The following is a 15,838-nucleotide window of genomic DNA, read 5'->3' on the forward strand; positions in this document are numbered from 1 at the left end:
CATTTTAGCCTGTGTCGTAAACATCGTAGTGTATTTATTCTGGGCTTTGTGGACTTTGCTTTTTAAAACACCACCAAATCAAATTCTATATCTTTAAATGACCCTGACAACATTGTGAGCAGTCCATCTTTATCCAATAAAGAAATAAATAATAATGTAATAAATGCATCATATTTGATCATTGGTATGTGATGCAACATGTCCAGGAACTCTTTAAATATCAAGATTTGCATTTATGCATTTTGGCAAAGGGACTTACAGTGCACTTATTACAGGGACAATCCCCCCAGAGCAACCTGGAGTTAAGTGCCTTACTCAAGGACACAATGGTGGTGGCTGTGGGGATCAAACCAGCAACCTTCTGATTACCAGTCAACTACTTCAATTTCTTAAACTTCAAATTTAACATTTAAGTTTACATATAAGGGAAAGTGAATATATTTTTGTTGTGATTTTTAAGGGAGAAAGTGTTTTTAAGTGTCACTGGTCATAAAAACTGCATATATTATAAATACAATTATAGAAGGATTAAGAAAATGTTTTAATTAATATTAAAGCGGTTAATGTTAAATTACCTGGTTTGAACAGTAAATATAAACATGATTGTTGCTCAGGATCAACTTCTTTCCATTACCTTGTTTTCCATGTTATACTGTCACAAAAACATAACTTAATGTGAACTGTCTCTTATTTAGATACATTGTAATGTTCAGATATTGTCATAAATCTGTAAATTTGCAGTGTTTTTCTATTGAGGTGGCTAAAATTACGAGAAAAACATATGAAAACAATACAAATAAATAATTCAATAAAAATAAATAATTATGACGCATTCAAAAACTGTTATCAGCAAATAGACAATTTTCCCAGTGAACGCCCAGGTGAGTTACGTTAGAAGCCCCGCCCTTCTTTCTGTTCCCCACCAGTTCAACTGGTTTGATTGGCAGCTGGAAGCCCCGCCCTATGCCTAGTTTTCCCTTGCGTTCAAGCGGTTTGATTGACATGTGGCAGCCCCGCCCCCGCCTCCATTCTCCTCCCGCTGCTGCGTTTGATTGGCAGTTGGTAGCAGCTGCGGAGTTGTAGAGTCATGGCGGAGCGGCGCTGCGCCTCAGTAGATCATTGGAGTTGAGGCGATACTTCACGATGGATTCTCAAACTTGAAATGCTCGAAAGCGCGTTCGAGTTACGGGCGCCGTCAGGCCACCTTCAAACCGTCTGAAACAGAGAACTGGCAACGATGTGAGACCTCACGAAGCCGACGAAAAAGTCTCGCGAAAGTCTACACAAATATGGCTTCTTGCTTCTTTCAATTTCGCGCTAAAAACTCTCTGACAGGATTGTTTCCAGAGTTTTCTGTGGTTCTGTTGTAGTGGACGGGCCGGGCGCGATGGATCCGAAGCACAAAGAGTTGCTCGAGCAGTCCGAGCAGAAGTTGTCGGAGTCCGTCACAGATGTGGATCGGCTCCTGGAGCTGCTGGCCCAGTCCGGCAGTCTGAGCCCGGCCGAGCGCACCGAGCTGGACAAGAACTGCTCCAGCAGCGCCGACAAAGTCCATCTGCTCCTCAAGATGCTGGTGGAAAACAAGGAAATCGATCATTTCCAGGAGCTATGCTGGGCGCTGGAGAAAACTCAGCCGCTGCTGCTCAACTCTCTGCTGCCTGTGGACAACCACAACACGGGTAAAACATCCTCAAGGGTTCGGCGAAACTTTCAGAACATTCCAGTGAAGTTATCAGTTTGTGTGTGATGTAGTTTCTTGTCACTATTAATGTGCAATATATTAAGCTCAATCGACAATATGTTTGGTATAGTGTTGATTACCACTGAAAATGATTTCCACTCGTCCCTCATTTATTAAAAACAAACCAAATTGCGTTTACCGTAAAGGCTATTACAATGGAAGTGTGAGCTGTTCATTTGACATGTATTCTTTATAGTAAACATGTATGAAGCTGCTGAGCGTAACATGATCGTACTGTAAATGTGTTACAGATGTTTTCTGCAGCCAAAGATACTCAGACGCGCAGGGATTTAGCTGAAAGCCAGATAATAATGCAGCTTAAAGCTGGATCACATAGCATTACTTAGAACGCCATTAAGTCAATGCAATCTGCCTGAACGACACAAATGCAGGTTTGCATTAATACTATGGCACCAATGCTGTGCAACCATTCAGACTGGGGCAACTACACCAGACATAGTGAAATGAACAGGCATTTAGTGCCTTGTCTGTTTAATGGAGCGTTGCTGATCAATTAGACAATTTGGAGATGTGTGATGGACCTCGGGCGGGCGGGCGGGCGGGGGGGGGGGGGGTTTGAAGCATCACATGGTTTCTGATGTGTCGCATAGCTGGGGGTTGTTTTCAGCAATGCCTCAATAACAAATAGAGTCCTGAATGATTGTGTCCACAGTGGCGGAGCTAGGGGGTGGCCAGGGTGGCCGCGGCCACCGTGGACTGATGCCTGGCCTCCCCACTCGCAATTGCCGTTTTTGAGCACAAGACTTAACACGTACTGCCCGAAAATGTCTGTGCCACCACAGACTGATCACTGGCCCCTGCCCGGCCACCCCCTGTGAAAAACTCCTGGCTTCACCCCTATGTGTCCATAGTAGGCCGGCTGTCCGCCTCTGTTAAAGTAAACCCTACTGGAACACAACATTAGGCTCCTGAAAGTAAAAATACCATGTTATTTCATAACAGAGTGTAAGCAAGACTGTAGACATACTGTAAACTCCGGTTAAGTGATCATATTCTTCTGGCGAAGCCACAAATTAAAAACAAATATACATACTTTTTAAAGCTTGTATTTAATTGACAAATTCCCAGTGAAGAGCTACATTACCTATTCGATGGGTCTCAAGACAATTTCCTATTTAACTCCAAAATAAAAAGAAACAAATAAGTAATTATATATATATATATATATATAAGTCGATTTTTAAGAGTCACTAAAGGGATAATTCACCCCAAAATGAAAATTCTCATCATTTACTTGTCATTTACTCACCCTCATTATATCCCAGGTGTGTATGACTTTCTTTCTTCACCAGAACACAAAAGAAGAAAATTTTAAAAATGCAAGTGGATGGTGATCTGACTTTTGAAGCTCCAAAAATCACAGACAGTCAGCATAAATGTCATCCATACGACTCCAGCTGTTAAATTAATGTCTTCTGAAGTGACTATTACTTTTGGTGTGAAAAAGATCAATATTTTAGTACTTTTTTTAAACGCTACATCATCCTGCCGGTCAGCAGTGGTATGCGAAAAAAACGGGTTTATGATTATTTGCAATTTTTTTTATTACTTGACAGCAATGATGCTAAAAATGCATATAATATCACAACTGAACATCTTAGTGGACGTATTTCTGTGGGATAGTATTGTCAAAATTACCGGTACTATGGTACCTAGTCGGTACTAAAATAAATAAGATGTAACAATGCCAGTGTTTCTACAGTACCGAGCACCGACTTAATTGTCCTACTGACACACGACTGCTTCCAAATGATCACACGCTTATTTGAACATTGCTCCTTTTACACTGAAATGCACAACTATATCAAATTTAAATTGTGATATGTCCTAGTGTGATTATTAAACCATGAAATTCTTCAATGTGTGAAGCTGACCGCTCGTACACCGGAAACTCTACAGACACCGAGAATCATTCGTGTTGTATGAGATGACAGAGCAGAGCACTAATCCACTCTGAAGCATTATTTTTATATAATTTATCTAATTATATCGCAGCATTTGCAGTTTAATGATCACACTGGGCCACATAGCGAACTGAAGTTAAACTTCCATTAAAAATACACGTCAAAATAAAAGTGAAACGCCTGAAATTGAAGAAAGTGCAACAGAAATGTTATAATTGTATAGTAAAATGTTATCCTCACTGTAGAAATCATAATAAATAATGCATAATGATTGTAATAATAATAAAAAAGCGCTATATCACAAGCAAAAGTGCTTTTGTACTGAATAAAAGTTGGTATGTTAATAAGTAATTTATTTAAAAAAAAAAAAAAATTTTTTTTGAGGACATCATTTTGATAATGAAATTAAATTTAACTTTAAAACATGGAATTCTGGAAAAATAAAAAGGGTAAAAAGGATTTTGAAGAAAAACAGATTTCAGTAGGGCTTAAAAACAAACAAGTGAAGGAAGCGTGCATATCTTTTAATTTATTATTTACATTGAAATGTAACTTTAGGCTAAAGAGTGTGTTCAATAGCACATTATCATATTGGCAAATTGTTTCTATGGTATTGAAAACCGTGAAATTTCACTGGTATCGGTACCGACTACTGACATATTGGTACCGTGGCAACACTACTGTGGGATATGTGGATGCTAATGGCAGCCCTACAATAAGAAAACTGATAAATACACAACAAATAAATAAATAGGAGTTAAATCTAGAGCACAACACCACTTATGTGCATCCTGAGCTCAGTGATGTGCTTCAAGAGTGTGTAATTGCAAGATTATTGTGGGTGTGCAACATGTAGCATAGTTCAAGGCATCCAACAGATTTTCTTCTGCAACAGTTTATTAAAACAATTCGTTATCTGCCAACATAAAGAATCGGCAACAGACTCCAGTCTATAAAAATACTGTCCACAACACCTTACAAATAAACCTGTGGACTATGCATAATAATGGGAACATTGCTCACAGCAGGCAATTTAATTATATTTATTGTTGAACGTGATGAATTTGTACAGAAGCAATGCTTTAAATAATGAGGACGAAAAAGTTTACTCCTGATAGTAACTATATGCAATGCACATCAATGCAAATCTTATAAATGTCTCTTTCATATTATATATTATACATATATATGTATATTAGGCATCCGCACACAACCCTGCACACGCCCCACAGAGAGTGAGGAGGTTACCCCATGTGACTGCCCTCCCTAGCAACCGTGCCAATTGGTTGCTTAGAAAGCCTGACTGGAAACCCTGACATATTTAATCACGGTTAATAGTGAAACCGTATAAGCGTGGCGTCCCTACGTGCGACGCATGGAAGAGCAGCCCTGTTTACAACTGAGGAGGAACGCTGTACAGAAGCTTCGTTGGTTTTGGGTTAGATCTGTATATATCGGGTTTCTTTGATCACAACGGTGCATTTATGTGCTTATACTGGATGTCTCATCCTGAATACGTCCTACGAGAGACCGCGTGATCTACACCCTCTCATGAAGATTGTGGAAAGCGCTGGATTGTAGTTAAATAATAATTCAATATTGATATTTTTTCACACCAAAAACAATCGTGTCACTTTAGAAGTCGTTAAAACATTGCTGTCTGTGATTTTTGGAGCTTCAAAAGTCTGATCACCATCCGCTTGCATTTTAAGGACCTACTGAGCTGAGATATTTAACTTAAAATGTGTTCTGCTGAAGAAAGTCAGTCATGCACACCTGTGACATCATGAGGGCGATTAAATGTTAATAGAATTTAAATTTTTGGGTGAACTATCCCTTTAAGGTTTTTTTTACATTGTGACATCGTCATGAGAGTTATGCTCATTTTAGCCCTCAATTAGGGCTGGCCCATATATCGAATATTAACGTTATAATCAAGATACATTTTCTGATGATGTAAAATTGACCCAATATCGTGAATATCGCTGTGTGCTTCCGTTTGGCCATTAAGTTTCATAAAGAGCATCATAGACAAATTTTATGATCCTTCAGGGCTGCACAATTAATCCAAATATCATCAAAATGGCGAGTTGGTCATAAGTGATTATTAATCCACACCCATGGCGGCGCTCTCAGATCAGTTCACGTACATTGTGAAATGAAAGTAATGCAGGTTCGAGCATTGGCACAATTATATTAGTAACCGCTACAAGTTATACAAATACAATAATATACAATATTATACATATACAAAATATACAAATCTACAAACATGACACAGAATAACAGAAAAGCAGATTACAGTATGTGGCAGGGCGGAGGGCGGGGCCGGGTCGTGATCCTACACACCTGGTCCCGTATTAGGCTAATTAAGCCTCAGAGGGATAAAGGTCGACTGCAGGGGATCGTGCGAGAGAGAGAGAGAGAGAGAGATCGTTAAATGTCCATCATGTGTGTGTTTATGTTGTCTTGAGTTTCTCATTAAAATATTATTTATGTCGTCACGCCGGTTCTCGCCGCCTCCTTTCCATAGATCCCTTTACACTCAGGCGGACGACAGCCGCTCCAACCCCGGGCGAACCGGAGTCAAACCTTCGACCCCCAGCGGGCAGCAAATGGGGACACTCCTCCACCCCTGGCAGCGGCCCGACCGCTCCAGGCGGTCGGGGAGTTTCTTCCCTCCTCCCCTCGCGGACGGCGGTCTCCCTCAACCCCTCCGTGTCTCTGGGGATGGCAGGGCACTCCTCCGCCCCCGGCAGCGGCTCCCTCGCTCCAGGCGGTCGGGGTATCCATTCCCAACTTGCCCTGCGGACGGCGGCCGGTCCCCGCATCCGGCCGGTCGGGCTACTCCGTCACCCGGCAGATGGCAGCGGCGCTCCCCTGGGTGGACGGCACTGTCGAGGACTCTGCAACGGGCCTCCCTCCTCCTTCCCAGGCTTTCAGCACCAATGTAAAGACCCTCACGGGAAGGAGGACACAGGAAACAAGGTTAAGGATGGGCAAGGAGGAGGTGAGAACCGGCTTGTCAATATGAATAATATTTGAATGAGAAACTTAAAAGACAACATAAACACACACATGACGGACATGTCCGTTAACGATCTCTCTCTCTCGCACGATCCCCTGCAGTCGACCTTTATCCCTCTGAGGATTAATTAGCCTAATACGGGGCCGGGTGTGTAGGATCACGACCCGGCCCTGCCCTCCGCCATGCCACACAGTATTTCAGGAAGTTGTAAAATGTCAAATACACATTTGCCTTTTCAGTGTCACAATAAAAGCCCCCAGGTAAAGATGAAGTGAACAGGACAGAAATATATAATATCAGTGACCGGTATGAATAGTTTTTATTTTATTCATGATTTGATTACATCATTTTCAATGCATAATGGGATGAGTAGTTAATTTGCTCATAAAATACACAGTCTTGTACTTTGAACCCTCACACACACACACACAAAAGCGTTTGTAGAAAATGATTGGGAAAGATATTTCTGGAACCTATGCCACTAAAAAAAGTGGGCGGTCAACGTTGCGCTTTATTGACAAGCATTTAGTAACCCAAACGTGTCACTTTGATTTGGAGTGCTGAAACTTTGCCCTTGAGTTGTGGACTCTGCATGCTGTACTTTTTCTTCAGGCATATAGCACACAGCTAAAGTTGACCTTGTAATGAAGACCCTTGTGAACGGCTGAGTTTAGATTTTTGCAGAGATGAGCTGTCATGACTCGGTCCAGTTGGTGATGTGGAGGGGGCAGTTTCTCAGGACTGAAACTAATGAAGGGCACAGAGATTCAACACAGCGTGCAGCCTGGCACACTCAGAGAGAGTTCAACACATTGAGCGCCTTACTCCGTCACATCCAATTATCTGTTCAGTTTACAGCTGTGTGTGTGTGTGTGTGTGTGAATTAAATAGAAGTCCAATTTATGGTGTCTAATGTGCCAAGCTTCATGCCATCTATTTAAGTTCAGACTCCTAGAACTCCATTTTGAAACGCTTGTTGGAGTCTGTAAGATTGAGAGTCATAGATCTTGATTTCACATCACACTCATCTGAGTCAGGTTAGATTCAGACTCCTAGAACTGAACTTTGAATCGCTCATCTGAGTCAGGTTAGATTCAAACTCATATAATAGTACTTTGAATCGCTCATCTGAGTCAGGTTAGATTCAGACTCCTGGAATAGAACTGAACTTTGAATCGCTCATCTGAGTCAGGTTAGATTCAGACTCCTGGAATAGAACTGAACTTTGAATCGCTCATCTGAGTCAGGTTAGATTCAAACTCATATAATAGTACTTTGAATCGCTCATCTGAGTCAGGTTAGATTCAGACTCCTAGAACTGAACTTTGAATCACTCATCTGAGTCAGGTTAGATTCAGACTCCTAGAACTGAACTTTGAATCGCTCATCTGAGTCAGGTTAGATTCAGACTCCTGGAATAGAACTGAACTTTGAATCGCTCATCTGAGTCAGGTTAGATTCAAACTCATATAATAGTACTTTGAATCGCTCATCTGAGTCAGGTTAGATTCAGACTCCTAGAACTGAACTTTGAATCGCTCATCTGAGTCAGGTTAGATTCAGACTCGTAGAACTGAACTTTGAATCACTCTTTGGAGTCGGGTTAGATTCAGACTCATAGAACTAAACTTTGAATCGCTCATCTGAGTCAGGTTAGATTCAGACTCCTAGAACTGAACTTTGAATCGCTCATCTGAGTCAGGTTAGATTCAGACTCCTAGAACTGAACTTTGAATCGCTCATCTGAGTCAGGTTAGATTCAGACTCCTAGAACTGAACTTTGAATCGCTCATCTGAGTCAGGTTAGATTCAGACTCCTAGAACTGAACTTTGAATCGCTCATCTGAGGCAGTTTAGATTCAGACTCCTAGAACTGAACTTTGAATCGCTCATCTGAGGCAGTTTAGATTCAGACTCCTAGAACTGAACTTTGAATCGCTCATCTGAGTCAGGTTAGATTCAGACTCCTAGAACTGAACTTTGAATCGCTCATCTGAGTCAGGTTAGATTCAGACTCCTAGAACTGAACTTTGAATCACTCATCTGAGTCAGGTTAGATTCAGACTCCTAGAACTGAACTTTGAATCGCTCATCTGAGTCAGGTTAGATTCAGACTCCTAGAACTGAACTTTGAATCACTCATCTGAGTCAGGTTGGATTCAGACTCCTAGAACTGAACTTTGAATCACTCATCTGAGTCAGGTTGGATTCAGACTCCTGGAATAGAACTGAACATTGAATCACTCATCTGAGTCAGGTTAGATTCAGACTCCTGGAATAGAACTTTGAATCGCTCATCTGAGTCAGGTTAGATTCAGACTCCTGGAATAGAACTGAACTTTGAATCACTCATCTGAGTCAGGTTAGATTCAGACTCCTGGAATAGAACTGAACTTTGAATCACTCATCTGAGTCAGGTTAGATTCAGACTCCTGGAATAGAACTGAACTTTGAATCACTTATCTGAGTCAGGTTAGATTCAGACTCATAGAACTGAACTTTGAATCACTCTTTGGAGTCGGGTTAGATTCAGACTCCTAGAACTAAACTTTGAATCACTCTTTGGAGTCGGGTTAGATTCAGACTCATAGAACTAAACTTTGAATCACTCTTTGGAGTCGGGTTAGATTCAGACTCCTAGAACTAAACTTTGAATCACTCTTTGGAGTCGGGTTAGATTCAGACTCATAGAACTGAACTTTGAATCACTCATCTGAGTCAGGTTAGATTCAGACTCCTGGAATAGAACTGAACTTTGAATCACTTATCTGAGTCAGGTTAGATTCAGACTCATAGAACTGAACTTTGAATCACTCTTTGGAGTCGGGTTAGATTCAGACTCCTAGAACTAAACTTTGAATCACTCTTTGGAGTCGGGTTTGATTCAGACTCATAGAACTAAACTTTGAATCACACTTCTCAAACGAGACCCGGAGTAGTCCGTATAGATTGAGTCACTATCCTGCCCACTATTGTGTTTAGCATGACTCTGGTGTCCCAGTCGCCCCAGTCTGTTGACCTAGTTACTGTTAGCCTCTTTCTGAATCGGTCGCTATAGTAACACACCTCACACAAACATGACAATTATAATGTATTTGAGCTAATAATTACTGTTATATAAATTATTCCTTTGCTTATTATTTTATCTATAGTATGTATGTTGGTGTGTCGGGAATGTGTGTCATCGTTTAGAGAGAGAGAGAGAGAGAGTTTGTTTCTCTTTCCATCACCAACCCTTACAAAAACATACTGTGATGGTATCAGATGGAAATACCAGGGACTTGATATATACCATGGTACTTTAAAGTCACCATGAAATCAAAATGAAAGATTTGCTAGTTTTAGTCTATTTATTCCCTTTAAGGTCATCAATATGCTAGTGTACTTCCAAATGCTGGCGTTTTCTGAAGATATAAGCATTTCAAATCACCAGTCTCTGTCTTCCGGCTTGACAGGCCGAGGCACAGTCAAGCACCTGAGAAACTTGGCCAATCAAATGCTTTCTAGAACGAGAACACTCCCTCCCCCTAGCGTGTCTGGCTGTGTTCTAACAGGCGCTGATCATACCTTCACAGGTTACTTCGAAAGGAGCACAATCCATGCTGTAGGGTCAATTCCAAACAGAACAGGACAAATTGGCTTCTACTCTCTAGTTTCACTTTCATCTGTATTTGCACAAGGGCTCCAGCCTTGTTCATACAAGGGTGGCGGAGGACGAATCTCAGTTGCCTTCACGGCTGAGAACGGCAATCCGCGCATCTTATCACGTGGCTTGTTGAGCGTGTTAACGCGTAGACATAGCGCGTGTGGAGGCTTCACTTCATCCACCACGGCATCCACGCACAACTCGCCACGTGCCCCACCTAGAACTAACCACATTATATCAACCATGAGGAGGTAACCCCATGTGTACCCTCCCTAGCAACCGGGCCAATTTGGTTGCTAAGGAGACCTGGCTGGTGTCACTCCGTTTCATGCAACTTCAGTGAATATGGTGGTAACACAAAGACAGCATGCCCAAATAAACAAAAACAAAAAAAACATTTTAAAACCATGATGTACCATGTAAAAACAAAAAAAACAATGCCATTGTATTATGCCCAGAAAACTAAAGTATTAAAATTGTATGTGTGTGTTTTTGTTGGGTTTTAATTTGTGCTTTAGTGGTAATCAGTTGAAGGTGAAGGGGTTACCAGCCCCTCACACCCGTCCAGAGCCCTCATTTGGCCGCTGTGGTGGCTACAAAGCGCCATGACAAAAAGAGCGGAGAGGGAACAGTCTCTATTGGCCCTCCCCCCCATGGCGTTGCCCACGACGTTGCCCGTCCGGCACCACGCGGAGGTAGGGGGTTGTTTTGCCGGACCTGTCGGATCTTGTTGGATCTGTCCCGTGACCTCATGCCAGCAGGTGTTCGACACTTCACGTGGCCAAAACGTGCACATAGCCTGGCACAAGCGTCATGGTGACGTCACCACCACTTAGTGGTGAATGCCGGTTGTTGTTGTTTGTTGGGTTGCTCTGTTGTGCAATGGAAAAAATGAACAGTAAATAAACGGACTTGTACTGAAAGAGAAACTAAGTCTTCATTCAAGAGCAATTAACAGCTCAAATTACTCAAATACAGCTGCAGGCCTGTGTGTGTAGAGTTGTGTATGAGATCATTCTCACTCTCAGATTTCATTCATTAAAGCAGAACTGTAGATTATCACACAGGGCAGTAATGGAGAAAGTGTTTGCATGTTTCAGGTTCCACGTACAGCGTCCTATCAGCGATGCCGTCTGACTCTGAGAGCAGCAGTTCCCTCAGCAGTGTCGGTGAGTCCAGTGAGTGGTTTTTTTTTGTCTACCTGAATAGTTGCATCACAATGCAGATGTCACGACGATGTCACAATCAAAAATATAAATGGTTCTAAAAATAGGCTTCGTTTCTTGTTCATGTTTTGTGTTTATATTCTTGGATTGTGATGGTTCATTGTTTAGAAGTAGTGTTAATCACTAAATCACTCTTAATGTTTGTGCATGTACATTTTGCAATCCCACTCATTCCAGTACCATCAGATAGACTTTTAGAGAAATCTGGGTGTCAAATCTAATCTGTAACGGGATGGAAAACTCAGACTAAACTCACCAGCAGAGCGGTCAACGCTTCTGTCCATTAGACGTCTAAAAAGAGACCGACGACTCTGTTGTTTTAGCAGTGAGGGATACGGGACATGTCATCGGTGTCCCAGATAAAATCATTGTTTATTCATAACATCTGTTTGATGCAGCAGAGCTCACTCTTTGAGTCTGAAAGGAAAAGTTTATGAACCTGACATGTCTGGCCTACCATCTTTCAATATGCATTACAAATGGAAAGGAAGATCTCTTCCGAGCAGTGTGATACGCTGATTCTAAGCCTGGCACTGTGGCTAATATCTCTCTGAAAGGAACTGTTCACCCAAAAATGAAAATGTTTTCATTTACTCATACTCGCTGAAAGCACTGGTGTGATGTTCTTACCTGTATACGTCTGTCCCAGCATCCTCCCCTCCTCCTGCACACCTGGAAAAGCATGTGATGAGCGAGAAACTGGAGACGGTGATTTTCCAACTCAGACAGGTGACACGTGAACGAGACGACCTGCGCAAAAGACTGGCCCTCTCCTCACCCGGCACCACCTTTGACGACTGCAGGTATGGTAACCGAACTGTACATATGATAACGGTTCAGAGAGTGAGTCGGATAACTGCAGTCTGAAACGGGAATTTCAGACCGCAGAAATCTGGCTGACGATTTATCGCCCGACAAATAATTGCCATTAGCAAATTCAAATCCAGGGTGTGCTGAGTGACTCCAGCCAGGTCTCCTAAGCAAACAAATTGGGCCGGTTTCTAGGGACGGTAGAGTCACATGGGGTAACCTCCTCGTGGTCGCTAAGTGGGGTGCGTGGTTGCCGCGGGGAATAGCGTGAAACCTCCACACGCGTTATGTCTCCACGGTAACGCGCTCAACAAGCCACGTGATAAGATGCACGGATTGACTGTCTCAGGATGCAACTGAGATTCGTCCTCCGCCACCCGAATTGAGGCGAGTCACAACGCAACCATAAGGACTTGGAGCACATTGGGAATTGGGCATTCCAAATTGGGGAGAGAAAGAATTTGTCTTGAACCGCTGCAAATTAGCATACAATGCAGTAACACCGGAAAATGCCAAGATAAAAAATCGAACTATAATCACTGTTGCAATCAGGCGACAGGCCTATATTTTTGCAACTGCGTGTGGTGCCGGAAATACAGTCGCACTGCAGCCCTGCCATGCAGCTACCCATCTTCTGTCATCTTTATATATATATGTGTGTGAGTGCTTTCTCTGTATAAATAAAAAATGTTTACTTTCATTACTATTTTATAAATGAAGCTTTTGCTCAGTTTCGTGTCACTTCACTTGAGTGCGTTTAAAGCCGGGGTCAAGAACCTTTTTTCACTAAGGAACCAATTTTTTTTTATTTTTAATTGATGCATTTTTTTAAAACAGCAATAGCAAAAACTAATAATTTACCATTTTCAAAAAACAAAGTTTTTCAATAAAATAAAATGGTTATCATACCCATAGACTACTCATTTGATATTTGTTCATGAAAAAGTTCACTTCCTTATAGGGCTGGGCAATATATAAAAAATATTTTCATGATAATCACCTTCAAATCAACACCCCTGCCGAGGGTCCGTGAATGTTTTTGCTTTATTGATTTTGCTTTAAAAATTAAATTAATTTATTGAAACACAAAAAACTTAGACATTTAAAAATCCAAATTGCACTTACTAAACGAAACAGCAATTAAAATAACGAAGTAATCAGAAAATCTTATGTATAACCACCTCCCCAAATCCAAACATTTACCGTCTCCAACCGCCCAATTTGCCATCACGCAATTATCAGTCAATGACTAAAGGTGAAAAATTACTAATAGCCTACAAAAAGACAATTATACATTTAAAGATAATAATCATAATAAAAAAGCCTAATACATGTGTTTGTGTTCCCAAAATAATGCTGCTAAATGTGTGTTCTTATCGAATGTGTTTTTAGTGCATTTTGCATGCGCGTAAATGCCTGTGCGCGTGACTGCCTGCGCGCGTGTGTGCGTGCGTGACTGCCTGCGCGCGTGTGTGCGCGTGAATGCCTGCGCGCGTGAATGCCTGCGCGTGCGACTGCCTGTGCGTGTGTGTGCGTATGTGCGCGTGAATGCCTGTGTGCGTGCGCGCGCTTGAATGCCTGTGCGTGTGTGTGCCTGTGCGCGTGAGTGCGTGTGTGTGCCTGTGCGCGTGAATGCCTGTGCGTGTGTGTGCGCGCGTGAATGCCTGTGCGGGTGAATGTCTGCACGTGCGCGCTTGAATGCCTGTGCGGGTGAATGTCTGCACGTGCGCGCTTGAATGCCTGTGCGTGTGTGTGCGCGTGTGAATGACTGTGTGCGTGTGTGCATTGATCGTTGATCAATGGTATTTAAAAATATATATATACACCATATTATATATATATATATATCAGTGAGGAAAATAAGTATTTGAACACCCTGCTATTTTGCAAGTTCTCCCACTTAGAAATCATGGAGGGGTCTGAAATTGTCATCGTAGGTGCATGTCCACTGTGAGAGACATAATCTAAAAAAAAAATCCAGAAATCACAATGTATGATTTTTTAACTATTTATTTGTATGATACAGCTGCAAATAAGTATTTGAACACCTGAGAAAATCAATGTTAATATTTGGTACAGTAGCCTTTGTTTGCAATTACAGAGGTCAAACGTTTCCTGTAGTTTTTCACCAGGTTTGCACACACTGCAGGAGGGATTTTGGCCCACTCCTCCACACAGATCTTCTCTAGATCAGTCAGGTTTCTGGGCTGTCGCTGAGAAACACGAGTTTGTGCTCCTCCAAAGATTCTCTATTGGGTTTAGGTCTGGAGACTGGCTAGGCCACGCCAGAACCTTGATATGATTCTTACAGAGCCACTCCTTGGTTATCCTGGCTGTGTGCTTCGGGTCATTGTCATGTTGGAAGACCCAGCCTCGACCCATCTTCAATGCTCTAACTGAGGGAAGGAGGTTGTTCCCCAAATCTCGCAATACATGGCCCCGGTCATCCTCTCCTTAATACAGTGCAGTCGCCCTGTCCCATGTGCAGAAAAACACCCCCAAAGCATGATGCTACCACCCCCATGCTTCACAGTAGGGATGGTGTTCTTGGGATGGTACTCATCATTCTTCTTCCAAACACGGTTAGTGGAATTATGACCAAAAAGTTCTATTTTGGTCTCATCTGACCACATGACTTTCTCCCATGACTCCTCTGGATCATCCAAATGGTCACTGGCAAACTTAAGACGGGCCTTGACATGTGCTGGTTTAAGCAGGGGAACCTTCCGTGCCATGCATGATTTCAAACCGTGACGTCTTAGTGTATTACCAACAGTAACCTTGGAAACGGTGGTCCCAGCTCTTTTCAGGTCATTGACCAGCTCCTCCCGTGTAGTTCTGGGCTGATTTCTCACCTTTCTTAGGATCATTGAGACCCCACGAGGTGAGATCTTGCATGGAGCCCCAGTCCGTGGGAGATTGACAGTCATGTTTAGCTTCTTCCATTTTCTAATGATTGCTCCAACAGTGGACCTTTTTTCACCAAGCTGCTTGGCAATTTCCCCGTAGCCCTTTCCAGCCTTGTGGAGGTGTACAATTTTGTCTCTAGTGTCTTTGGACAGCTCTTTGGTCTTGGCCATGTTAGTAGTTGGATTCTTACTGATTGTATGGGGTGGACAGGTGTCTTTATGCAGCTAACGACCTCAAACAGGTGCATCTAATTTAGGATAATAAATGGAGTGGAGGTGGACATTTTAAAGGCAGACTAACAGGTCTTTGAGGGTCAGAATTCTAGCTGATAGACAGGTGTTCAAATACTTATTTGCAGCTGTGTCATACAAATAAATAGTTAAAAAATCATACATTGTGATTTCTGGATTTTTTTTTAGATTATGTCTCTCACAGTGGACATGCACCTACGATGACAATTTCAGACCCCTCCATGATTTCCAAGTGGGAGAACTTGCAAAATAGCAGGGTGTTCAAATACTTATTTTCCTCACTGTATATATATATATATGC

General features: G+C 42.1%; 1 protein-coding gene across 3 annotated transcripts in view; it reads left to right on the plus strand.

Moving 5' to 3' along the window:
* Positions 1–1,077: 1,077 nt before the first annotated feature.
* The window catches only part of LOC127633703 (disks large homolog 5-like), a 51,992-nt gene continuing 37,231 nt past the window's right edge, over positions 1,078–15,838 (plus strand). For 2 of the 3 annotated variants that reach the window (XM_052112959.1, XM_052112961.1), the window contains exons 1-3: positions 1,078–1,679; positions 11,441–11,518; positions 12,216–12,369. In XM_052112959.1, coding sequence (XP_051968919.1) covers positions 1,388–1,679; positions 11,441–11,518; positions 12,216–12,369 — 524 coding nt within the window. In that variant the 5' untranslated portion in view covers positions 1,078–1,387. The remainder of the gene's footprint in view (positions 1,680–11,440; positions 11,519–12,215; positions 12,370–15,838) is intronic. The other variant, XM_052112962.1, reaches the window with a different exon arrangement.

Source organism: Xyrauchen texanus, chromosome 40 (assembly GCF_025860055.1).
Source record: "Xyrauchen texanus isolate HMW12.3.18 chromosome 40, RBS_HiC_50CHRs, whole genome shotgun sequence".
In the NCBI taxonomy this organism is placed as follows: Eukaryota; Metazoa; Chordata; class Actinopteri; order Cypriniformes; family Catostomidae; genus Xyrauchen; species Xyrauchen texanus.